A 26,769-nucleotide genomic window follows, 5' to 3' on the forward strand; every position below is an offset into this window, starting at 1 on the left:
GTAGTTGAAAGCAGCTGTCAGATCCCCCCTCATTCTTCTCTTCTGCAGACTAAACAATCCCAGTTCCCTCAGCCTCTCCTCATAAGTCATGTGCTCCAGCCCCCTAATCACTTTTGTTGCTCTCCGCTGGACTCTTTCCAATTTTTCCACATCCTAGTGTGTAGTGTGTCTGCACTGCTTTTGGTAGTCACTATAATGGTCCAACAAATTGGTTGGGAAATCCAAGATTTCTGCTGAAGTCTAGTATCCCAGTTAGCTGTGTCATGTTGCCATCCTATTTTCAGGCTAACTTCAGTGTTACCAGTGTTCAGTTGTTGTATTCTGTGATGTAATAATTAAAAGTACTTGGGATAAAATCCCATGAAAATGGTCATGAAACATGCACAGATATTTTACTAAAATGTAACAGTTTTATAAACATTGAGGTCCTTAAAGGAAGTTTACAATGATTAGTCATAATACTGTAGGCATGTAGCTATTTACTAAATACAAATATTTCTTGAAAATTAATTTTTAAAATAGGTATTATAATCATCTGTCACTGTTTCACTATCTCGGTAACCAAACAGTGTATCTCGTCTTACCTCTGAAGCTGCCATTGTACTAAAGTTTCTCAGCAAAAACTCTAGTCTGGTGCTGTGGGGTGGGAGTCAGGTGGCACTGTTTCCACTTGAATGCATGGGAAAGCTGCAGCTTTCAATGTCAGCCATCACTGTTAATTTATTCAGAACCCTTTTTAATTAAAAAAAATAGCAAACTTTAATTTTTAAAATGTATTATGACAACTCTAAAAATCCTTGTTTTCTCTCGTATTCAAATGAGAGAGATTCCTGAGTCTTGCTTTGCATTGTAAAACTGTCCAGGTGGCAGCTTCCTATTTGACTGTTAATTATTTTTTAATGTATTTAAGACAATTAATGGTTACTTGTTCTTCTGAGTAGTTATAGTATAGAATATCTGTGATAATATTAGTTTTATTGGGATCTCATCTTGCATTTCACTGATTTCCATAAAGTTATAGATAAACCCGGTTTTCTGAATAACAAATTGTGCTCAAAGGCCCCAATTCAGGAAAGAATTTAAACACACTCTTAACATTATTTCCTCTTGATTTCAGTAGGACTTTAGACATTATTAAAATGCTTGCCTGAATCAGCGTCAAAGTATAAATGTAGTATAAATGTCCCTGTCAGTTTATCCTATCCATGATGCATGCAACCATTTATTCTGATGGGGATTCCAATGGCTGTATATACTATTAGCTCACTATAGCAAATACAGAAATGTTTTCTCTGTGCAGTCAGTTTTGTCTGCAGGCATGATTTCCAAAGATGCTGTTCTTTGTTTCTTTGTTCTAGGTAACAACACTGAGCTGGACTCTATTATGTTTACTCTTGGCAATGTTTCCCTTGATGCCTGTTGTAGGAAGAGAACCTAATATTTCTCTGGTGTAAGTACATTTTGTTGATTAAAGCTCTTTATTTTTCCATTTAATATTCACAAATTTAAATTCTCATATCTAATTTTAAGTAATTTGTCATTGAATAAAAGTCTGTAGCTAATGAAGTACTCACATTAATGGGATGGATTTTTTTTCTCTTTTATTATGTAGATATTATGTAGCTTTTCTTTATTGTTTTCCTGTTTCCTGTATCCTTTCCTTCTTGATTTTCTCTTTGGTGTCTCCTTCCCATATTGTGCGTTTCCTCCTCTTCTTTCCTTTGTCTCTTCCCCCACTGAGCCATTGTCAATTTTTCTTGTGTACTTCTATTATCTCCATCATCCACTCCATTCTCACTGTGAACTACCACTTCATCTTGCAGGCATCACCTCTCACCAGTCTGCTTGCCAGTTCCACTGATTGGCCCAGCATGGTTTGGTTAGATGTAGTATAGAACTTAATACAGAGAAAGAAAATGCTTGATTTGAACTTCACACAACACTTCTTTCCCTGCTCAACACATTGTGCCTAATGGAGTCACTTTAGCATGCTGTCACTGTGCTTGAGTAAGAGATGCCATTAGAGCTCTGATACCTGGATATGCAGCATGATGTTTGGAAGGTGGGGGAAGAGCTATGATCCCAAATATTTTCAGAGGTATTGATGCTTTTCCCAGATGTAATTCCAACACTGCTCATTGAGTTTTAGTCCATCCTAACAGATTTTCGATCCAACTCTTCCCCATCTACTGCCTACCCACTCATCTTTTGCATTGTGGTAGGCATTTTAGGAATATCTAAGAGGATTTTTCATACCTTATTAGCATCTTTTGGCTGCATATGTATGCATACATTTCCCCCAATCCAGTCTAGTTCATTTTTTTTTATGCACATTGGATTCTATCTGCTACTCTGCTCCTCCAGTCACTCCAGTTTCTTTCTCTCCCTGCTTTTTCATTGCAAGTGATCCCTAATGCAACTGGCCCTTGCTGGGTATCCTTTTGGTCCCCCTCATCCAGTTCATCTTTACAGCTCTGAAATGTTTTGTGCTTGTTTGAGTGTTGTCATAGGTCTCTCCCCCACTTGGAGCTGTTGGGTTCCAAGATGGGGACCTGCATGGACTCCTCTAAACTAAAATCCTAGTTTAGATCTGGTTCTCGCTGCCACCAGTCAGTTTAAAGCGTCTGACACCCTGCCTGTCCCCCAAGCTTCCCCTGGGGAACCCAGATTCAAACCCCTTGAATCTCACCAGAGAGAGAGAAACAGCCAGTTCCCCTCCCCGCCCCCCTTCCCTCTCTCCAGCCTGCTCCGGAGAGATTACACACCGAGTCAAATCCTTGACTCAACACAAAGAGGGACTTATCTCCCCCTCCCCTTCCCTAGTCCTTGGGAAAAATACCTTGATTCAAACTCCTTGAATCTCTACACACAGGGAAGCAGCCCACTTCCCCCCTCCCTCTCTCCTAGCCACTCTGGAGAAATACACACCGATTCAACTCTGTGAATCACCCTCAGGAGGAACTCACTCTTCCCCCCTCCCCTTCCCTTGAATCTCCACAAGAGAAGGAATTAACCAAGTCCAAAGAAAAGAAAAGAATTTATTAAAAGAACAAAAAAAGAAAGTACACTATCTCTGTCATACCAGGATGCAAAAATACAGGGTCTAACTTATAAAAACTGGGGAGACTTCCCCTCCCTCCTCCTCAGCATAATCAAAGTAACAGCAAACAGGAATAAAGAATTTTCTCCAGCAAACACACAATTGCAAATATAGAAAGCAACTCAAAAGACTAATCCGCCTTTCTAATTAATACTTACTATTGGATAGTAGGAACTACTCCAGGAGAACTTGGAGACATGTCTGGCCTCTCTTAGATCCAAAGAGAGAACACAGAGCAAAACAAAACACAGACAAAGCCTTCCCTCCACAGGGATTTGAATATATCTTGTCCCTTGATTGGTCCTCTTGTCAGGTGTTTCTCAGGTTACTGAGCTTGTTAACCCTTTACAGGTAAAAGAGACTTTAACCCTTAACTATCTGTTTATGACAAGTGTTGTCCTGGGTTTTGGGGATTTTGAAAATATACATGGCTTCCTGGAACACATGAAGCTAAGGGAAGGGATAGAAGAGAAATTACAAAGATAAATAAACCAGAGCTTCGCTGAGATCCAGGTGATTTTTTTACACCTGTGTGAGCAAAATGCACATGTTCCAAAGCTATGACCCCAGCAGCCCCAAATCCAAGATCAAGTTTCCTTCAGTAATTTGAAAACTTAAACTAGGTAGCCCTCGTGTAATTTCAATATTGGTTATTATCAGTACCTGAAAGTCATTACATGATGGCAGTTCAGTGGCCCGAGGTAATTTTTTGTTGTTTGTTCATTTCTTGTTGTGCATTGGTCCACATCACAAAAGCCAGGTTTCTTTGTTGGTAGTCTCTGCAGAGAGTTCAGGGAATGAGTGGGTATTAGAACTGTACAACTTTATTACTACTTGTGGCTGATACTTTACATCAAGGCATGTTGTAGGAATAGTCCAGGGACGCTTGCAGTACTTCTACCCTTGCTGAGCTTTTGCTACAAGAAAAAGAACATAAAGATAAAAATAACCAGTGGTCTGTCTTATCCACTATCCTATCTTCCAAAAGTGGCCAGTTCCAGATGCTTTGGGGGGAGTGAGCAGAACAGAGCAATTTATCAAGTGGTCCATTCCCTGTTGCCCAGTCTCAGCTTCTAGCAGTCAGAGGTTTAGAGACACCCAATGCATAGAGTTGCATCCCTGACTATTTTGGCTAATAGCCATTGGTCGACTTATCTAATTTTTTTTAACCCAGTTATACTTTTGACCTTCACAACATCCCTGACAATGAGTTCCACAGGTTGATTGTGTGTTGTGTAAGAAATACTTCCTTTTGTTTGTTTCAAACCTGTTGCCTATTAATTTCATTGAGTGATCCGTGGTTTGTGTGTTGTGAAAGGATATAACACTTTCTTCACACTATTCATGGTTTTATAGACCTTTATCATATTGCCCCTTGGTTGTCTCTCTTCCAAGATGAACAGTCGCAGTCTTTTTAATCTCTCATATGGAAGCTGTTCCATACCCGTAATCATTTTTGTTGTCCTTCTATTGAACTTTTTCAAATTCTAATATATCTTTTTTGAGATGTGGTGACCAGAACTGCATGCGGTATTCAAGGTGTGGGTGTACCATGGATTTATATAGTGGCATTATGATATTTTCTATCTTATTATCTATTTCTTTCCTAATGGTCTCTAATGTTTTGTTAGCTTTTTTGACTGCCGCTGCACATTGAGCAGATGTTTTCAGAGAACTATCCAAAATAACTCCAAGATCTCTTTCTTGAGTAGTAACAGCTAATTTAGACCCCATCATTTTTTGTGTATAGTTGGGATTATGTCTTCCAATGTGCATTACTTTGCATTTCTCAACATTGAATTTCATTTGCCATTTTGTTGCCCAGTTACCCAGTTTTGTGAGATCCCTTTGTAACTCTGCACAATCAGCTTTGGACTTAGCTATCTTGAGTAATTTTGTATCATCTGCAAACTTTCCCACCTCACTGTGGACCCCTTTTTCTCGGCTTATTTATGAATATGTTGAACAGAACTGGTTTCAGTACAGACCCTTTGAGGACTCTGCTACTTACCTCTCTCCACTGTGAAAACTGACTGTTTATTTCTATTCCTATCTTTTAACTGGTTACTGATCCATGAGAGGACCCTTCCGTCTTATGCCATGATTGCTTATTTTGCTTAAGAGCCTTTGGTGAGGGACCTTGTCAAAGGCTTTCTGAAAGTCCAAGTACACTGTATCTACTGGATCACCCTTGGACACATTTGTTGACCCCCTCCTTCAAAGAATTCTAGTAGATTGGTGAGGCATCATTTCTACTTACAAAAGCTGTGTTGACTCTTTTGTATCACGTTCATCTATGTGTCTGATAATTCTGTTCTTTACTTTCGTTTCAACCAATTTGCCCGGTACTAAAGTTAGTCTTACTGGCCTGTAATTTCCAGGATCATCTCTGGAGCCTTTTTTAAATATTGGTGTCACATTAGCTATCCACCAATCTGACTTAAGCTGATTTAAGCAATAGGTTATATACCACAGTTGTAAGTTCTGTTGTTCCTAACTGATTCCTTCAGAACTCTTGGGTATTTCCTGGTGATTTACCTCTGTTTAATTTTTCACTGTGTTCCAAAACCTCCTCTATTGACACCTCAATCTGGGACAGTTCCTCAGATTTGCCACCTAAAAAGAATGGCTCAGGTGTGGGGAACTTCCTCATATCTTCTGCTGTGAACACCAATGCAAAAACTTCATTTAGCATCTCCACAATGGCCTTGTCTTCATGGAGTACTCCTGTAGCACCTTGATCGTCCAGTGGCCCCACTGATTGTTTGGCAGGCTTCCTGCTTCTGATGTACTTAAATTTTACTGTTAGATTTTGTGTCCTTTTCTTGTTGCTCTTCAAATCCTTTTTTTTTTTTTGGCCTGACTAAATATACTTTTACATTTGACTTGCCAGTGTTTATGCTCCTTTCTATTTTCTTCAATAGGATTTGACTTCCAATTTTGAAAGGATGTCTTTTTGCCTCTGACTACCTCTTTTATTCTGTTGTTTAGCCATTGTGGTATTTGTTTATCCATGGTGGTGGGTTTTTTGGTCCTCTTACTGTGGTTTTTTTCTTTTGTTTGTTTGTTTGTTTTAATTTGGGATGTACATTCAGTTTGAGCCTCTATTATGATGATTTTAAAAAGTTTCCATTCAACTTGCAGGCATTTCACTCCTGTGACTGTTCCTTTTAATTTCTGTTTAACTAGCCTCCTAATTTTTGTGTCATTCCCCTTTTGGAAGTTAAATACTACTGTGGTGGGTTTCTTTGGTATTTTGCCCCTTACAAGGGTGTTAAACTTAACTACATTTATGACTAAGTGGAGAACTTCAGTTGTCCCTGTTGTCAGTCAGGCTCTTTTAATTTTCATTCATTTTTATAACAGTACAGTAACTCCTCACTTAACGTTGTAGTTATGTTCCTGAAAAATGCGATTTTAAGTGAAACTATGTTAAGTGAATCCAATTTCCCCATAAGAATGAATGTAAATGAGGGGGGTTAGGGTCCAGGAAATTTTTTTTTTGCCATACAGTACAGTACTATAGTTGGGAGGTGCCCCCGCCTTACCCCACACAGGCACAGCCCACTGGCACTGGAGACAATGAGGCAGGCAAGGAGGCTGAAGGTGCTGTGGGCTAACCCTAAGCACATTGCGCAGCTCCAGCGGCAGCTTCCCCTACTCTGCAAGCACCAGGGGTGGGGGAACTCAACCCTCGGCCCACCCAAGTCACCCCTTCCCCCAAACCCACATTCTTAACCAGCCTCTTCTTCCCCGCCACCTCCTCCTTTACTCCGCATGCCAGGTCCTTGCTCCTCCCCCCTCCCTCCCCTGCCTCCTGCCCGTGGCAATCAGCTGGCTTGCAGCGTTCAGGAGGGTGGGGGGAGGAACGAGGATACAGCGCGCAGGCTCTCCCTCCCTCCCCTGCCTCCTGAACGCCGCAAGCCAGCTGATTGCCACAGGCAGGAGGGAGGGGAAGGAGCGGGGAGCCTGCATGCTGAGTCCTTGTTCCTCCCCACTCCCTCCTTCCCCCGAACATCGCAAGCCAGCTGATTGCCGTGAGCTGGAGGGATGGGGGAGGAGCGAGGATGCCGCGCACCTCCCCCATCCCTCCCCTGCCTTCTGCCCACAGCAATCAGCTGGTTTGTGGCGTTCGGGAAGCAGAGGAGGGAGGGGGAGCCTGCGTGCCGAGTCCTCGCTCCTCCCCTCTCCTTCCTGAACACCACAAGCCAGCTGATTGCCACGGGCAGGAGGTGGGGGGAGGAGAGGGAAGGCGTTGATCCACAGCGTCTGCCGGCGGCTGGGAGGCGCTGGGGAAGGGGGGCGTAGGGGAGCTGATGGGGGGCTGCCTGCTGTGGACAAAGCAGGCAGTCAAACAACGTTATAGCGAAGCATTGCACAACTTTAAATGGATCATGTTCTGTAATTGAGCAGGGACGTAAGATTGAAACAGCGTTAAGCGAGAGGATGTTAAGTGGGGAGTTACTGTAAAATAAAACAAAACTTAGATTATTCTATTCAAGTGAGTTGAAACTGTCTTTTAAGAAAAAAGAAATTATATGATGAATAGTGACATTCTTTCTATCAGAATCAGACTGTTGTACTACCACGAATATATATTATCATTTAAATGCAATTTCTTAAGGTGACCCAAAAAACCTTGAAGCAAATTACTTTAAATCACAGATCTTTGTAATTCAACTCATAGACTTGCAAAGAAAGTAATTCAAAGAAAGCGAAGAATGATGGGTGTTATGTTAACATGATGAACAAGACACACAAACAAAACAAAGACCTAGGATAGAGAAAAAAGAAGGCCACAGTGAATGTTTATGGATGACAAGCCTTCAAAAAACATCTGTCACATCATTAATTTTAACCCCTTGGCTCTGGTTCCCAAAGATGGGTTTTAGATGCTTTCTGAATGTTTATAGCTGTAATTTTGTAAGATGACTAGTTTCATTCCTGTGAGAAAAATCCTATGGGAAAATCATTCTTATGAGAATTTTATAAAGAGGGACATTTTAATAATTGTTTGTTTGTTTAACAGAACAGTAGCAGGTTTGGTGATTCTCCTGATCTCTTCCCTCTCCCTGGCATGTCTTTGTAAAATCAAAAATAAATATGTGCCTAAGAAAGATCTGACAATACTCCTTTTTCAGGTCAGTTGCTAATTTTCAATAAATTTGAAATGATTTTTATATGTATATTTGTATGTACTACTAAGGACCCAGTCCTGCAAACTCTGTCAGGAAGTTCTCTTTATTATCAGGAGTTATCCAATTGACTACTTTTTTAATGAGACTATACTCATAGTAGTAAGCACTTTTAAATGTGGTAATATTTGCAGTATCAGATATTCATTCTCTGTGTGTGTATATTGATGCGTGTACGTACGCACACGCACACACATTTACATATGTTTATATGCCTTCCTCTTCAAGGTCAATGTCTTACCTTCAATCCACATGTGTAACTTTCAGTGACCTTTGAGTAAACTACATTTGCTGATTCAAGGTCACAGTATGGTCATAAGGGTTTGTCTTTTCGATTTCTGGCTTGAACTTGAAGAATAACATGAATCTGTAATTTAGTTCTTTTCTGCTGGTTAAATCCATTTATTTTATCATGGCAAAGTTGAGAATTACCTATGGCTTTCTGAAATTGTTGGGTATTTCTTTCACAATATATGTTAATTATAAATTACAGGAAGGATTTTGAAAGTTTGCACATCTGTTGTCTTCATTTTTAAATCTATTACAGCATTTGTCCCCCACCCTACCCCCGACTTAAGTTCTAATAATTTTTTTTAAGCCTTATGAATGATTTTACGTTGTTGAAATTTCTTACTGACCTAAACAATGCATTCAGTACATCATGGAGTTAATCTTGAAGATTGAACAGTACAGATAAAAAAACACTAAAAAATCAGGTGCCTAAAATGCCTCTTTAAAATATCAGAGGGGTAGCTGTGTTAGTCTGGATCTGTAAAAAGTGACAGAGTCCTGTGGCACCTTATAAACTAACAGACGTATTGGAACATAAGCTTTTGTGGGTGAATACGTGTTCATCTGACAAAGTGGGTATTCACCCACGAAAGCTTATGCTCCAATACGTCTATTAGTCTACAAGATGCCACAAGACTCTTTGTCGCTCTTTAAAAGATGTGTGCATATGTGCACAAAGGTAACATTTTTTGCCTCTTTGGCTCAGTGCCATGAAAAGAAGTGTGTGAATTTCCAGGGCCACTTTTTTTAGCTCCACATTTAAACATTTAAAATTTTCATAACTGTCATTTGGCAGGCAGTGGCTCTCTCAGTTGCATGTCTCAAAACAAGTGCTGTAGTATCCCAGGTCCCTGGAAATGCAGCCTTATAGGGGGCTAGTGGAGGATCCCATAGAAGCGAACCTGGAGTTAGAAGGGAAAGAAAATGCCAGACTACTCGTGAGTCAGATAAGCAAATTCAGGAAATTCTACCCACTCTCAAAACACTTGATTTCATCGCGGGGGAGGGGGATAGCTCAGTGGTTTGAGCATTGGCCTGCTAAACCCAGGGTTGTGAATTCAGTCCTTGAGGGGGCCACTTAGGGATCTGGGGAAAAAATCAGTACTTGGTCCTACTAGTGAAGGCGGGGGCTGGACTCGATGACCTTTCAGGGTCCCTTCCAGTTCTATGAGATAGGTAACTTTTCTCTGGTTGTTCAGTGAAGACCTTCTGGAGCTCCCCAAATGACCCTTTGAGTAGTGGTTCCTTCATTTCATTGATAACTAATCAGTAGTCTCCATTAGATCTTATTTCAAAAGTCTCCCCAGTCTCTCTCCAAAGGAAGAAGGGACCCAGACCATGGTTCTCATCCCTCCATTCTTCCTCAGAGTGTGAGAAAGGAGAGATTAATTCAGACTTGGATTTGGAAAAGCAGATTACAGAGGCCGTATGCAGACTTTCACAAATGGATCTTTCTTCATTGTTAAAAATGTATTAGTTGCTATCAAGCTGTAGGTGCCCAAAAGGAAAAAGGATCTCAGAAGACTGCTGGTGTTCCTGGAAGATGAGAAACAGCTTTACCTGTTCATCTCTCTGAACAGAATCTTGAAGACACACCTCTGTCACTCTGGGCTCCAAAGTACCTCTTCCTATATCATCTCCAAACGGTACAAACTCAGTAGTAGCTTCCAGCTTCTTGTCTAGTGTCCTAGGAAGTGCACTCCATGGTAACAGCATGGCAGAAAAAGCCAGACCTCCTTTCCTCTGGACACCAACATTTCTCTATAGGACCCAGTGAATAAGACATAAGTTGGATTTTTGTTTGTTTATATTTCTAGAAGGATCTTTGACTTGAGGGGCAGGGTGGCTCAGTTTGCCACAGCTACCTATTTCGCGGATATTTCTTTATCAGCTACTAATTGGTTCATTGAGGTACCTGTATCAGCTGAGAAAAAATTCTGTGTCCTTTGACCATCAACAGCTTTAATCATGTGCTAAAGATTCTTTTAGTCTCTCTGCCAGCATCTTCCAGAGCTGATCAGTTAAACAGCGGGGGCAGAATTTCTCTTCTCAACAGAGAAGGGTGGTTCTCCCTCTTCAGGCCTCTTGCTTTTTGGAGCATGTTCCTGCTTCTGTTCAGATGGATCTGTCAGAGACAACGGTTTCTCCTCTCCTGGTCCTGTTTTCCTAGTCTGGGTGCCCTAAATCCTGTCATTCATCCTTTCCCTCTTTCTCTTAATTAGCAGTTTTGCTAGAGGCTATGTGCACCCCCTTTTGAGTCTTTTGACTTCAACTGACTTAAAGTTTCTTGTGGTGATTTCTTCTGCTTGTTGTTTGGTTAAGAGAGCTGCTTTCCTGCCAGGAACTCTGTAATACTCTCCACAAGGGCATGGAAGATATTTTTATTTGCTTGACCTTACTGCTGCAGGTGTTTTGGAATTTCATCTGAATTAGGATGTCTTCCCTCCCAGTGTGTGTCATAACCCAAAAGTCAGAAATGAAAGATTGGGCATAATTTATACTTCTGTAGGACCTTTAAAGCTTTCCTACATAGGAACCAATCATTAGAATACATCACAGAACTAATTTGCCCAAGTGGCTCAGGACTAGCCTCTAGAAAGTTGAGGTAACATCTCTGGAGAGGATCAAGGCTTATTACATCTGGTTTGTTGCCCTTTCTTTGTCCAAAGAAGACCCAGCCTTAGTGGATGAGTTTGGGAACTTCATGGTTCTTGTATACTTTCATGAATCGTTACTGTTTGGATGTTCTGGTGGCATTTGGATAGAGAGTGCCCAGACTGAAGAAATCTTAGGGGATCAACCTTCTTTATTAAGGAGGGGGACAGGAGATTCAAATATCTTCCTACTCTTTTCCCGTTCCAGTACATCCCATCTTCCTAGTCCACTGTTTACTGCAGATGCTGCCACTGTGACCACTTCCCTTCCCCTGTTTAGGTTGGCACTTTGACATAGGACCCTGCAGTCTGGCTTTGTCTTGTGGCACATTTCTTTCCTTACCATTTAGCTTTTTGAGGTGCTGTGAGCCTAGGCACTCATAGCCTTCCATGCCTGCAAACAGCATGGATTTTTGAGGGATAAGGAATCCGCTGGTGAACTGCTGGACCTTTTGTCAGCTGGACCTTTTGGAGTGGTGGGGTGGCAGACAGGCCTTGATGGCTCACTTCTCTACTTCAGCAGGAAAGATCCATGTGGAGACTTGGTGCCACCTATGTCAACAGGTCACTGGAGGAAGCTACTATCAGCATTTTCTGCAATCTGGCAGCAGTAGTCTCAGGGTAGGTAAAAACAGTGACAGCATGTATTTTATCTCCAGCAGCATCCTTGCCATCAACCCACTCCTTCCTGTCTGGCAGCAGGATAATTCTCAAAGATAGACCCTTTGTTCCACTCCTGAGCCCTATTCTCGTATTGACTTCAGTTTTAGACCTAATTCTCCGGCTTGATACGATTCACTGTTTATTTGAGCTATAAAGTACTAATTACTCCCTTGTAGTCTATAAAGATAAAAATTGCAAACAAAGGTTTGTTGTTGATGGTGTTAAACCACTTTGTTCAATATAGAGAGTAGGGTATTGTTTTTTTTAATACAGTTTTGTGTTTAAAAAATCAATAATCATAAGACTTCAGGAATGGGGAAAAATGTGGGATACTTATCATTTGCCAACTATACAGTGTTTACTGAATCTCTTAAAATTCTCTCACTGGAGTGCACATTAGTTTAAATTAATCACAGAGGTGTCACAGCAGATTTGTGTACAGAAGCCAGTGTAGTACAGGAAGCTGTTTTGTCCATTTGTTACAAACATGGGACTCAGTTATGGCTCCTAAGAGACCTGAGTTTCATGTGGATGTGAAGGTATCACGTTCCCTGTGAAATGGGTAAATTATTAATCTCATTTTACAGATGGGGAAATTAACGAAGACTGTGACTTGATTAAGGCCACAATAGAAGTCATTGTCAATGCTGGCAGTAGAACACAGGAGTTCTTGGCTACCAGTCTTAGGCTTACTCCAAGCTCTCTCTTGCACCATTCTCTTTCCTTGTGTCTGTAGATCATGTTGGTTGCTTAGCAGACGAACTGCCTCAGTTGCTGACTGGGAGGGGGCATCAATAGTAGTAGCTCAGATACCACCTTCTTTACCCCTGAATTGGTCTGGTGTCCTCTCAGAAGCTGAGACCTATGGCTGTGTTTTTTACAGACCCCAGAGGCCATCTCTGAGCAGCTGTAGGGCTGGGATCATGAATAACCTGTGAGCTTTAGGAAAAATCAAGGACAAGCTTTTCAACTCTGGCTCTGGGTTTACATTTTCAAAGTTGTTTTCACAAGCACTAGAAACTTTTTTTGAACGCAAGCTGCAACGGGCCTGAACATTTTTATGTCTCCAGAATTAGGTATTCCCAAAAGCTTTGATGCCACTTTGATGCCATTTTGGCAGGTTTGCTCACTTGCCCCGGTCACCACAGAGGTGTGAAGTGTACTGTATGGGGAATATCCCTTAGTGGGTGTGATTTGATTTCACCAGTGAGTAGGGCATAGCTGAAAGGCAGCCAAATCCCTAGGGCACCAAATTATTTTCCAAGCTGAAGAAGAATATTAAAGGGAAGGGGGATTATCAAGCTGCTCTAAATCCTGCAAGTGTTTTCCAATGTATGGATGCTTGACTGAGCTGATCCTCTGAGCTTTTTGAGGTCTACCACTTATTATTAGCCAGTGTAGATGTATGCAGAAATATATATGTATTTTATATCTCTTGTATACGCTTATGGCCTGACTTTTAAAAATGATGAAAGTAAATAGGTCCTTCAGGTGTTCTGCACTTGTGAAAATCAGGCCATAAAAGTTCCCTATTATGAAGCATGTGATTTTTGCAAGTACCACTAGATGTCACTGTGTATGGCGTGTGAATGGCAGATATTCAAAGGATACTTACAACAGCAAACAATAAGCAATACTATGGCGTAATAATTAGCATCTCTCTTTCACTTGGCTTAATATCATTTAAATCTCATATTGCTTGTAAAATGCCTAGCACTGTGTTGCTGAAACTGATTTTGCTTTTTAGCACTACCACAATGTTGCTACTATATAATAATAATTGAAATTCAAGTTGGAATGATTTCTTTGATTCGTTGTTGTCTCGCTCCAAAGTAACACAGCCATCTTTAGTTAGGTTATCAAGGAGTTTTCTTGTGTTGTTTTATAGCTATCTGACAGCAAATCAAAGGACACCAATCTTTAAAGAATAGCCAGTTCAAGAAATTTACCTCTTGTAACCTAGTAGTTCCTTCTCCCTTTGCATTTCCCACCCTGATTTTTGCTGATGGTGCTGGGGGAGAGTAGATTAAAAATGAATCTCACCTTAAGCACTGCAGGACTCCTCCACCCACTTTTATATTTTTTTATATAAACCCAAGTACAACTAAATGTCAACAGGGAAAATGCTGCCTTGGTAGACTTTGAATGCAAGAGATAAGTAGAGCCATTTTTCTTGTAATTAGAATGAAAGTCCAACATTTATAGGGCAGAGGTAAGGACAAACATTAGGGACTCATTAGAACTGAGTATAAAACAATATGTTAAATACTCTTGCTTGATGATCCACTGTAAGACTTCTCTGATCTATAAAGATAAGAACACAAAAGGTACCTCTGTTGTTATAAATCTTTATTTTAATATTTGATATTTAAATCTGTCTTGCTCTCATACATTCCCTCCTCCCTTCTCTTATAATGATTCGGTTTGATCTGGGCGAGGCAGTTATGCAAGCTTGAAACAATAGTTTACATATTCTTCATTTAGTTTAGGAGAACCCACCAGATTAACTGTCTGTTTTTATTAGTCTGAAGTATTTTTTTCCTTTTAGATGCTGAGCATAGCACTTTCAACATATGTTGTGAACAGTACCCACAGCAGTCTTCATCATAAGCAAGGACTGCCTGTAATTAATCAAATCATTAGTTGGACAACACTAGGTAAGAAGACCTTCTATCCAGGTCCAGTTTACAGATAATTTTCAGGAAAAGGAGAAGAGATTTTCCCCCTGATCTTTGTACTAACACTTTCTTTTTTCATGTAATTTTCTAAATTTTGTTTTAGAATTTTGTTTTGTTGACCACACCATATTTTAAATTTATGTAGCTCTGTTCATCCTGCAAAAGTAATCCTTGCTCAAAATCTAGGCCTGTTTTTATTTTTAAAATTGGTCAAATTTTCCTAGGAAATATGAAACAATAAAATGTCTACAAAAATGGCTCAAGTTTAAGTTCATAATGAAATGTGAAAACTTCGAGTTATAAATAATTTTTATTTTATGAAAGTTTTGCACAGCTCTAGTATGCCTTTTTAAAACAAATTAATTACACAGATTGCTCTTCCCTGGCTACAAGTTAAAAAAAAAATCTAAGTCTATATGCAAAACAATTAACAAAGCAAAGTGATACAATGTTGTTTCAGAAAAATTATTTGCATCAGCTGTGGTTTCAATTTTTTCTGAAACATAACAGCAAAGAAAATTGGGTGCATCAGTGAGCATGTAGTAGAACTGTTCAAAACTGCCTCAGAAAATATTTGTGGTCAGATAGTAGTATATGTTAAACATCTGTTAAAGGCTTAATATCATTATTAAAGGAACAACATAGAACTCTGTGGATTTTCATATGATCCTAACATTAAGAATTTATGATTACCGTAAGCACAGCTCTACTAGATAATCTACTTATTGATAATGTGAAATATAGTAACGTGAAACCATCAGTCTTTCTGTTATAAAAGTAATCTCCGTAGTAATCTCCCAATGGATTTTAGGCATTTGTAGACGTTCTGGTAGAGGCAGATTCCAAAATTATCTTTATCTATGACTATAGTAATTTAGGAATGTAGGGATTTGTTTCAGAAGTAAATAATCCCATTTAAGGCTTGATAGCAATTTTCTGCTAAAACTCAAAAACAAAAATGTAACCTTTGTTTATTACTAGACTGTTGACCTTTGTTGTCTGGTTACTTGATGTTTTATATGCTGTATGCATTTTTATATTGGTGAAATTGCTATATCTTAAAGAGACACTTTCAATTTTAACAATCATGCTTCTGTCTGAGCATTATGTACCGAATAGTTTACAGTAATACCTAAGATTAGTACAACTGAACATTATTAGGGAAAACATGCTTTTCTCATTCTTTTCAGTTTTATTTTGAGCATTTTACAGTACTGTCATCCTTTCTCCTGTATATCTTGTATTATAAATTGGACCTCAATTCTGTGGTGAGTTTTGTGTAGGCAAATCACTACCAGTGAAGAAAATCATAGAAGTCATTGGGGTCCACCTGCAGTGATCTCAGTGCAGGACTGCAGTCTTAGCTAGTTTTCTGTGTGATTTTTTTACTCACAGCAGCAAGTGAGAGAACAATATTTTTAAATTGGAAGCCAGTTGGGTAGAGGAGGGTAGATTATTAGAATTACAAGGAAAGACATGCTAGAAATTGCCTCTGCTCATGTGCCTAGACCCTAGAGGATGATGTTTGTGGAGTGGGTGGCTATATGACAAAAATAAAGCTAATTGTACAAAAATTCTTCCATATCCTGTACTACAGATGTGTTGAATATTTCAGCAGAACCATAATATTGTGAATAATCCACATCCCTGAGCAGCGTAGTTAAACAGACCTAAATCCCTCTGTTGACAACACTAAGTTGATGGAAGAATTCTTTCGTTGACCTAGCTGCCGCCTCTCAGGGAGGTGTATAACGTATGCCAATGGGAGGTGCCCTTCTGTCAGCGTAGATAGTGTAAATAAGCCTTGAGATTCAAGCTGTTCCTATTTGTTTTGTTTTTTCCTTGGCTGGACAATGGCTGGGCACTTGAATCCAGTCACTTCGGGCTGGGGAGGTAGGCAGGGAAGGACTGCCTCTCTAACCAGAAGAGACTGGATTCAAGCGTCTAGCAATTGTCCAGCCAACATGTTGCTGAAGTTGCACCACTATTACAATTTTCTGTATATACACATACATTCATAACCATAACCTGCATATGGATCTCATAATGACAGTTAACTTCAGCACGTTACAAGCTTTTCATAAAAGACCCTACTTGGTATAGTTTTATAGTACAGTAATACAGTATTCAGTCAGCTGGTGTAACCCTTATTCTGGGGTTTCAGTTTTTGAGTTCTGCCCTTGGGGGTGTCTGGACTTTCATTGTCACACCATCAATGATAATACTTGATTTGATGTTTCAGAGATGTGATAAAAAACATAGTCTGCCAAGCAGTCATTCAGTGCCATCCATGGTAGGGAAAGGAATCTCTCCTAACATTGTAAAACCATAAATGGGAGTAATCACATGAGATGGGTAAAATGAGGGCAGGTGCCATGCTTACTTCCTTACTGCCAGTCCTGACCTGCCCTCCTCCCTGTTCAGAGCCTGCCTTATGCGTAGAATCCCACAAGTTACGATGCAAAGCTGCAAGTGGACTCAATACTTGGTTGAAGAAAGTCACCTGTTTCACTAGTGAAATAATTTTGATATTAATCCAGGTCTCAAAAGGGAGAGGCTTGTTCATTACAATTTCCCATGTGCCACCAGTAGCTTCTTTTAAATATTCCTATTTTTGCTCATTCGAGACTGAAAATTGATAAATAGATGTTATTTTACACATAAAATGTTTTCAATAGCATTTTCAAAATTTGACAACATTCTTCAACAATTAATATGATAGAGAATACAGAGTTATTTTAGTAAATGTTAAGAAAAACTAAATAATTTAGTAACTTAAATTATTTAGCAAAAGTAACTCCAGAAAATGGACCAGGGCAAATATGATCTGGCTTGAACCTCCATGCATAATATTTGCAAAGGTGTGACATTTTGTCTTTGTAGTGTAAATAGGATAATACATCTCTTATCCTTGTGTTAATGACATATGGTTCTCTGTTTGTTACAGCCTCATCCTTGTTTGTGCCATTACTGAGTCCCACGTTTTTCTTCCAGCGACTGCTTAGCATACTTCTCTCTTTGATGTCACCCTACCTGCTCCTCAGCACAGGGTACTTCCTTTTTTATTACAGCTTGGTGCATATTGTCCTAATAAAATATTTAAGTGTTGAATGTGAAAAAGTTACTAAATCTGTGAATGTTCTTATAAAGATGGAAAGTTTGCTCCCTAGTAAAATCCACAGTTTACCTTTTGAATGAACTACATAAAATGCTGATAATTCTCTTAAATTACATGCACTTTATTTCTCCAACACTCCTGAGGCAGTGGGTTGTAGGATGTGTACACATACAAACTTGGACCGAAATAACAAAATTGGTTTTAATTTACATCTTTTGTTATTTTGGTGCAACTACAAAACAAAGGAGCGAAAAATGTTTGTGTAATGTCCTTATAAAAGAGCAGTAGTTAAACCTTCTCTTGTGTAGAGAAAGTCATGGCACATCCTCTAAACAATTCTGGATTGAAATGTCCTGCTGGGCTCCACAGACTTAGTTTTTTCCTCAGTGGGCCAAGATGATGTCAGTCAGTGTCCCTCCTATATCTTTCTCTTTGTCATCTCAGACTCAGATTTATGGAAGTGCTGAATCCAGTCTTTCTGTCATGGCTAAAGCTGGTGCATCCTCAAGCAGAAAAAGGAATTTTCCTCTCTGAGTTGCTTGACATTCATGTGTAGCCATGGATTAAATCAGGGGTCTCAAACACCAGGGCTCTTGCGTGTGGCCCGCCAAGCTCCCTGCGTACCCCCTGCCCTTCTGCATACCCGCGGGATTGCTCCCTGTGGCGTTGCGAGCTCCGCACCACTGTCTAAAGCAGCTGGCAGCACGCCCCTTCGGGCTGGGTGGGGAGGGGGAAGGAGCCCCCTGCCACATCCCACTCCGCTCCTGCACTCCCTGCCCTGAGCCACCTACTGCTCACCCCTCACCCTCTTGCATCCCACCCACCAACGCCCTGCCCTGAGCTCCTGCTGCACCCTGCACACCACCTGCACCTCAACTCCCTGCCCTGAGCCCCCGCAGCACCCTGCACCCTTTCTGCACCCCCTCGGGGCAGCGTTGGGGTGGGGACTTCGGGGAAGGGGTTGGATTGGGGCGGGGAAGGGGTGGGAAGAGGTGGGGTAGGGGTGGGGCCTAATGGAAGGGGTGGAGTGGGGGCAGGTCCAGAGGCAGTGACGGGGGGGTGTCAGTGATGCGGCCCTCAGTTCAATGCACTAGTCCTCATGTGGCCCACGTGGTTATTTGAGTTTGAGACCCCTGGCTTAAATGGAGCATGATGGGAACAGATGATCTTGAAGGCGGGGGAAATCTCTTCCAAGGGGAGTTTCCAGTGAAGTCAGATTTTTTCAAAGGACTGATAGACCCTATTAAGAAAGTAGCCTGCATTATATCTAAAAGATGATTCTCCAGAACCTCAGGATGAAGATGACCTTGTACTGGCCAGTCATAAGGGTCCCACATTTTTTCTGTCTCACTATCCTGTTCAGGGCATATTTAATGGGGAATGGATTACACTTTGCAAAAAAAAACCATAATCTTTTAGGCGAGTATACTTGGGGAAATTGACTGGAGCTGCAATTGCCGTGTGGACACTGTTATTCAGAAATACAAGTGATTAGATGGGGAGTTATTTCAGTATAGCAGCTTACCTCTGGACAAGCCTGTAGGAATAATTTTGGCAAATTTAGACTGAAGTATAAGTTAGAAATAGTTCTTGTACCCCTAGATGGAATCTCAACAATTCAGAGTGCTCAAAAACTCACTTGCACCCATAAATGATCAGACTGACTAGGTAGTGGAGGTAGCTTTTAAGCCAGTTTGAGGATTCTAGAGCCTTAGTGAACTAACAAAAAATACCATCCAAACCTTTAAAAAAAAAAAAGAGAGAGAGAGATGTTTTTCTATTTATGTTGTTTCAATTTCTTTCTAACGAAAGTTCACACCAAACGGTGCCCATCTGAAGCCCTGGGCTCTCTTTTAAATGTATACCGTTGACATACATTTAAAAACATAATAACAGAGAAGTTGCAAAACATAAACTGTCCAAAGCAAACTAACATCTTCCTCCCATCTTACTGCACGTCAATTGACCTCCAGCCAGTTGACTCCAGCATCTTTAAATTCCCACCGCACATTCCCCTCAGACAAAATTAAAGTGTTTTATAGATCTCTGACATGATATAGTTCAGATTAACAGGGAGTCAATCTCAAAGTACATACATTATTTGTATAATTGAATAGGTTATGCTTATTATGATTATATGTATATATTTAATATTATGTTAATCATTTTATTCAGATATGAAGCTCTCTTTCCCCTGGTATTATCTGGTTTGATGTTTTCTTGGATATATATGGAAAAAGAAGTACTACAGCACTATGGCGATTCACTTAAACCAAAGGTAGCATTTCAAGACAGTTATTCTTGATTCATCATCAAAAAACTGCTCCACTAGAAAAGTATGAAGTGATTGCCCAGTGATGGCTGTAGTTGTTTCATCATGGTTTTTCTTCTAGGCACACTATGTTCTTTTAAATATCTTTAGCAGTTTTTGTTGAACAGTTTGTAGCAAAGCTCACATACATATTCTTTGAGTATGGAAAACCTATATCAGGTGTCCATCTCATAAGGAAATATAAAAGAGATTTATAAAATATTTTATTTGATATAGTCCATAGTAGAGCTATTTCTAAGACCGAAGGAAATCAATATGACTGAAGCAGTATATTCTGTAGGTTAGAGATGGAACTGTTGAGTTTAATACTCATTCAAAATAAGGAGTGAAAGTCCTTCCTAGGATAAGTATAATGATACTGTCTGTTTTTCAGATGTGAAATTCTAAATAAATAAAATGACTAGCACAGGGGTATGGTGACGGAGGCTGAGAAGAAATAGTCATTTGATTTCTGAAATTACCCAAAGGAAATATTTGTAGAGTCATTTAATTTCTGCCTGCCTGTCTTTATCAGTGTGGTCTTATACTTCTGATCAGGCAGACAGTGCTGCTAATTGAATTTACGCTAGCAAATTCTTGGATTTGCCCTCAGAAGGGGTTTACACTATGTATCAATATAATTTCCTTGCCTTTGAGATTTATTATGTCAGTGATGCTCTGAACCTATGGTCACATCGCAATTCCATTCTTTGTCTAAGCTGCTGTTGTGCCCTTGAGTTGGTTAGAACCAAAATGCCTATTACAGAGATCTCCAGCCATTCTGAGCTGGGCAAGAGGTATAATACCATGCCCTCCCTATTTCCCAGAAATCTATCGTCATTGATTATCATTAGAGAGAATCAATGGCAAGGATGCTTTGGAATTTGCCAGAGTTATGTAGAGGGGAAGCTACAGTTCTGAGCCTTCACTGCTTTTGTAGTCTATATGTAGTCAGCTCAGTGGCATATTGATACCCTGTTGAGCTACAAACTGGGATAGCAGATTTCAGAGATTAATAATGCCTTAGTCAGGGAGAAAAGTCAGGGGGTAAAATTGAGGCAGAAGCATTCAGAAGCGCTGATCTGGCAATTACTGTATTTTTTACCTGCAGGGATGCAATTTTAAAACTTCAGATATAACATTTATTGATACAAGGCAGAGCATTAGAAATGCAAATGGTGAATATTGACATTTGTTTACATAACTTAACAAGGTGAGGCTTATATGTATCACATGGGCCTGTTTCCTTAAAGCTTAAATACTAGAAATCCAAGCACAGTGTGAAAGATGCATGGTTTGGGTTCTGCTTATGAGACCATATGAATCAACTATGAATGAAAAGAATATATGTAAGCTTGAAACAGTGATTCGGTAGCATTATAATTTTTCCTTTACATTTTGTGACCTTTGTCTTGCTTTCAGTGAGAAGAAATCTTTCACTTTATTTTTCTAGTCTTCTTAAAACAAACAAAAACAGCAACAGCAGTACAACACAACACCTCTAGAGCCCCACCTTTAATGTCTGCCAAAAAGTCCTGCGTTTAGGAATTCAGTCAGGTCTCTGCTGATGTGAGACTATTTTTAAGCAATATGTGGCCTGTATTTCAGATCCATCACATGGGATTTTCTTTTTCCATTGAAAAGAAGTTCATTTCCCTCTTAAACTCTGAAGACAATTTCTCCCCAGGTCAAGAGGTGTCATGTTGAGAGCAGCATATAGAAGCTGAAGACTCTTTCAGTATCCTCATTCACACCATACCTCACCTTGGGGATAATTGCAGTCTTTATATTAGGAGATCTTTATCTACCTGTTTTTGTGGGCAGTGAAAATGTATTAAAAACAAACACACACTTAGGACAGGGGAAAAGAAAAGGGAGCAAAATAGTAAACCAAAGGTCGGGGAGTTGTTTCTTACCGAAGACAGCATCAGAAGCTCTGCTGGGTTCATTTGATCAATGGTCACTCTACTTAATACAATATCTTTCTGGCAGACTCATTAAAATATAAGAAAACTATAGGAAAAGTTTACAGGCTTCATCACAAATGGATCTGTCTGTTGAGAGGGAAGTGAGTTAATTTTTCATTGAATCAACTAAAATATATTCTTAGTATCAAAGTGAACCACCTGACATAATGTATTGATTTCTTCTTGCTATCTTCACAGCTTGCTGTTCTCAACTTCTCCTATACTACTGATATAACTCAGTTTCGGCAACTCCACCTGGATGATATCCGCAGGTCTTTTTTCTTTGTATCCTTTTGCCTTGTTTGGAAAGCAGTGATTATGACACAGTAATTTAGATTCCAGTGAAAAGATTGGACAGTGGCACAATGGTCAATTTCAGAATGTACTGTATTTAGCAATCTTGCTCGGGTTACTGCTGAATTCATACACAAACAGCCTCTTTTAAAGATTTTTAGAAGGTCTTGTCTTTTAAAAGAAGGATTTCTTTTAAAGGCCTTTGTTCAAAATACCAGGCTAATTTCTCAGTTGATCTGCTGATGCACAGGCTGGTTCAAACTGTACCCACCTGAAACTCCTTTCTTTGTCCCTTAAGAAAGGTTTATGCTAAAATTATTACTGTTTTTATATTATATTATATTATATTATATTATATTATATTATATTATATTTATTAATGTCACAAATTGACTCTCGTGGATGGGATGATAAGCAAACATAGGGCCGGATCCTTCAGACACTAAACGTTCCTAAAACTAAATTGTTTCTAATAATCCCCTTCCTCTTTTTTTTTATTGTGAAGACGGGGTAGCTGTGAAAGAATATGATTGTCACTGGGTTGGGGGTAGTTGAGGGAGATTTGAAATCCATTGTAGTGAATTTGTCAAATACAAGAAAGATTAGAGGGTTTTCTAGGAAGATTTAGCATGGGGTCAGTGGGGAAATGGGTTTATCATAGTGGGTGGGGCTGAGGGAGGAGAAAAGAAAGAGTTAGGACCCCAGCATACTTTTTATTACATTAGAAGGAACCTGGCATGTTTGGCAGCCTGATTCCCGAGCTTTGGTTTGTACTCTATGGAGTACACAGCAATTTCATTTGTAGGCACCAGTCTGAGGAGGGTAAACCAAAATCCCAGAGCATACAAAGTTTGAATTCATAGAATGGAGTGCCCCAAAACAAATGTTTCTCATTGTATACACCATCAATCCCTGTGGAGCCAACCCTGCTGAAGCTGCTGAAACTCCACCTTGCTACCAAATGCTCAGCCCCTGCCTTCCAGCTTGACCTGCCCAAATGTACTGTCACTTGCCATCTCTGAGAGGGGACATGGGCTGCTGGAAGTGGGGCAAGTCTGGACAGGCCACTGAGAGGGAGCCCTGGTGCAGGAGCTGGTGGTGAGGAGGAGCAGTGTTGGCAGCCCCTCTGCCCAGTGTGCCCACTCAGATTTGGCCCTGTAGCTCCTCTGTTGTGACAAAGGGGCCGTGAGGCCAAAACTGAGTGTTGTGGCCTCCATGGATGGGGGCGGGGGGCTCACAACACTACTCTGGTTTGGCCCCGCAGCTCCCCTGTCACACTGGAGGACTGGTGGGACCAAAGCTGAGTAGCAGTGGGGCGGCCAGTGCTGCTGCTCCTCTCCACTGCCAGTGGTATGCCCCATGCATAACTTGTGTACAGCTGTGAGTGCCATTGTTGTAGAACACCAGGGCCCAGAAGAAAGTCCAGGAGGTTTGATGCTGTCCTTGTGGAGGAAAATCAGAGCTAAGGAAAGAATGAGCGAATGGTTTTCTGGGTTCAGAGAGCATCCTGAACCTGAATATGATTTAGGTGGGTACTTTAAAAGCAATTTTATTTACTGTACAGTAAGGTTATCTTTTTCATTTACAGCTTTGCTATTTCTTAACAAAACATTTAAAATTTAGCAAAATTAATGGGGTATTTAGTCCTGGCCTCGTGTCATATTTGAAAATTTAAAAATAAGCTTTTTTTTGATTAAGCAAAAAAATATTGAACAGTTTTTAAAGCTCAAATGTAGTATTTCCTTTGGCACACTAAACGAACTGAATATATTTTGTTCAGTTTCAATAAAATGTTCACCTTTTTAATGAGAGCAAGTACAATGAATTTCAGCTCAAAAGGGTTTTTTTTAGTTTAGAATATTATTAATGACTATATAGTGGTGAAGAAAGAAATGACTTCTCAACTTGAACTGTAATATTGCTACCATGAAATTATTTTAAATTAAAAGAACATATCAAGAGTCCCAATTAGGGCTTGAGAGTTGGCCTGTATTGAGGAGCCTCAGGCCTTTGTTAGCCTGATCTTCCAGAAGGAGATTCAGATTGCATATGCTTAGCATCTTGATTAGGCGGCAACCCAGCCCATTGGGCTTTTTCCTGTTTTATTAGAGAACTGTAGCTGTTGTAAATCTGAACTGGAAGAATTTTGCAATATTGTTAGACTGTTAGATTACTAAACCTGAAATAATGTGATTCTTTTGGGAGTTAGATGCTATGAATTGCTTTATTTGTGCTCACATATTCCTTCCAAAAATGTGCTTGCAAATTCTTGAAGACCCTATTGAATAGTTAATATTGAAATTTTTGTACTGAGATATTTTAATACTCCATGACAGGGTCAGGAGAGGCAATGCCAGCCCCTGCCTTCTCCCACAGGGAACCCTGGATGCAGGAGTCCCTTTTCATTACCTTCCCACTTCACAGTTAGGGGAAGGTTGCTGGAACTGTGGCCAGAATAAAGAGGTATCAGAAACGATATTGGCCCTTGGCTTCACCACTAAGGGGAGGTAGGAACCTTCCACCCTCACCCTTCCGTGGGGTTATGTAGCAGCTAGGTTTTACCTGTATGAAAAGAATATGCCTTAGACCCTTTTAGCTACACAGATTCCATCAGATCAGGGTTTTGTCCCCACCTTTCTTGTCTCTATATTTGTGGAATGTGCAGAAAGGAAAAACGGCAGGTAAGGGGCAGCAATGGGATAATGGATGGGCTGTGGTATATGGACAACAAAAGTGTCGAAGGGTAGGCTGGCAATATTTAGTCTTATTTTTAAAACCAACAACCACAGCTAATTCCCCAACAAAGACAAATGTGTATAGATTGATATATAGACAGCACTCACATGAAAATGTACAAAAGTGCGTACGTTTGAATGTGTAACTGCATTGTTATAAAGAAGTGTATCCCCTTCACAGTTGAACAAGAAAAAATGCTGACTCCTAGGTCTCTCAGACGGGTTTTGGGACAGACCGGTCACTAACCTGATTTGCACCTGGGCTCCCCTCTGTCAGAATTGACTTAGTCAGGATCTGAAAATTCAGTCAGGCAAGGATATCTGATTTCATACTTTTAAATGTAATGTCAAACTATAACAATAGTAAATGAGCTTCTCATAGTGCTGGATTGGCAGGTATAGAAAAAGAAATTTTCAGCATGTTGTTTTTATTTGATCTTTTATGTAACTTTAGTGTTGGATTTTCCTTAGCCATATTTAGGTTTTCTTCATCGTGACGGCTTTTTTTGGTACTGGAAATATAGCTTCTGTTAACAGGTAAATCTTATTGATGCTGTTGAGAGAAGTTGAGTGCAAAAGAGAAGACAGTGCAAAAAATACTCAAATAGCACATGCCTAGCAAAACAGCCCAACATAAGCAAAATAATAAGAATAGTGTAATAATCTAGTGGTGGTTGTATTTAAGTATTATTTTCTATGGTATTTGGTGTAAGGGACCAGTCCAGCAAGATACTGAGTTGCCTTAATTCCTATTATTAGTTGTTAGTTGGTGTTGAGAGCACTCAGTCCTGAGGAAGAGCTCTGTACCTTGAAGAATTGGGCTGTAAATAATCACAGAGAAAGAAAAAGCGGAGATACATAGGCTAAGTAATACTGTACTTGAGCTTGGACAATAGTAATTGAACAACAGTGGCTTGCATGCTCATACTTTGAACAAAATCTAAAATGTCTCATTAGCAGGAAAAATGAAATGTTCTGCTTTTTTTATAGAAAATACTGTTTGCAAAGATGCATTTTAATAATTTTTATTTTATTATTTTCATGGTTCTCTAGCTTTGATCCTACCTCTATCTATTGCTTCCTGACTGTGTTCAATCCCTTTGTAATGGGAAGCTTGCTGGTGTGGAAGGTTAGTAATTGCATCTTTGTGCAGTTCTCTCAAATACATCATGCATGCAGGAATTCTTTTTCAATTTACAAAATATATATGTTTCTGAGATTCATTAACCCATTTTATCCTGTGTGCAACTATCTGCTTCTACAGAATTTCTGAAAATAAAACCCATAAAGGGTGTTTGACTTCAGTATACAGAATACATGACTGACTCATGATAAATATATTTTATTATATTTAAATCAGAATTTTAAGCTTTGAATAGATATTAAATAACTTAAAACATTACGTTTTCCCCATTGTTTATAATACCCAAATGGAAGTGGGGAAAATATATATTATCTCCATTCATCCAGATTGTATTAAATAGAAATGTATTGATTTTTTTTTTTACTATTGTCATTTTTGCAAACTTTATCTGATTTTTTTAAAATAAACAAATTAAATAGTCTCTTAAAGATTGGACTTCCCATTTCCCTGCCCATGCTGGCATTCCCTGTTTGAAGAGAATGTTTAGGAGTGCTTCTCTGATGACATCTAGGGCAGAAATCATTAGACAGCACTAAGGGACAGCAGCGCAGACAACCTGCTGCTAGATTATGCCTAAAGTCAGTGATATGTTCACGCTGCCACCTCTTTTCCCAAGGAG

The 26,769-nt window shown here is 39.8% G+C and overlaps 1 protein-coding gene across 5 annotated transcripts in view; it reads left to right on the forward strand.

Moving 5' to 3' along the window:
* Window positions 1–26,769, forward strand: part of PIGN (phosphatidylinositol glycan anchor biosynthesis class N) — a 186,697-nt gene that overhangs the window by 111,180 nt on the left and 48,748 nt on the right. For all 5 annotated transcript variants that reach the window (XM_045003648.1, XM_045003649.1, XM_045003647.1 and 2 more), the window contains exons 18-25: window positions 1,359–1,450; window positions 8,130–8,241; window positions 14,452–14,560; window positions 17,529–17,631; window positions 19,875–19,977; window positions 22,176–22,262; window positions 25,488–25,543; window positions 26,060–26,135. In XM_045003648.1, the coding sequence (XP_044859583.1) occupies window positions 1,359–1,450; window positions 8,130–8,241; window positions 14,452–14,560; window positions 17,529–17,631; window positions 19,875–19,977; window positions 22,176–22,262; window positions 25,488–25,543; window positions 26,060–26,135 (738 nt within the window). The remainder of the gene's footprint in view (window positions 1–1,358; window positions 1,451–8,129; window positions 8,242–14,451; window positions 14,561–17,528; window positions 17,632–19,874; window positions 19,978–22,175; window positions 22,263–25,487; window positions 25,544–26,059; window positions 26,136–26,769) is intronic.

Source organism: Mauremys mutica, chromosome 2, assembly GCF_020497125.1.
Source record: "Mauremys mutica isolate MM-2020 ecotype Southern chromosome 2, ASM2049712v1, whole genome shotgun sequence".
Lineage (NCBI taxonomy): Eukaryota > Metazoa > Chordata > Testudines > Geoemydidae > Mauremys > Mauremys mutica.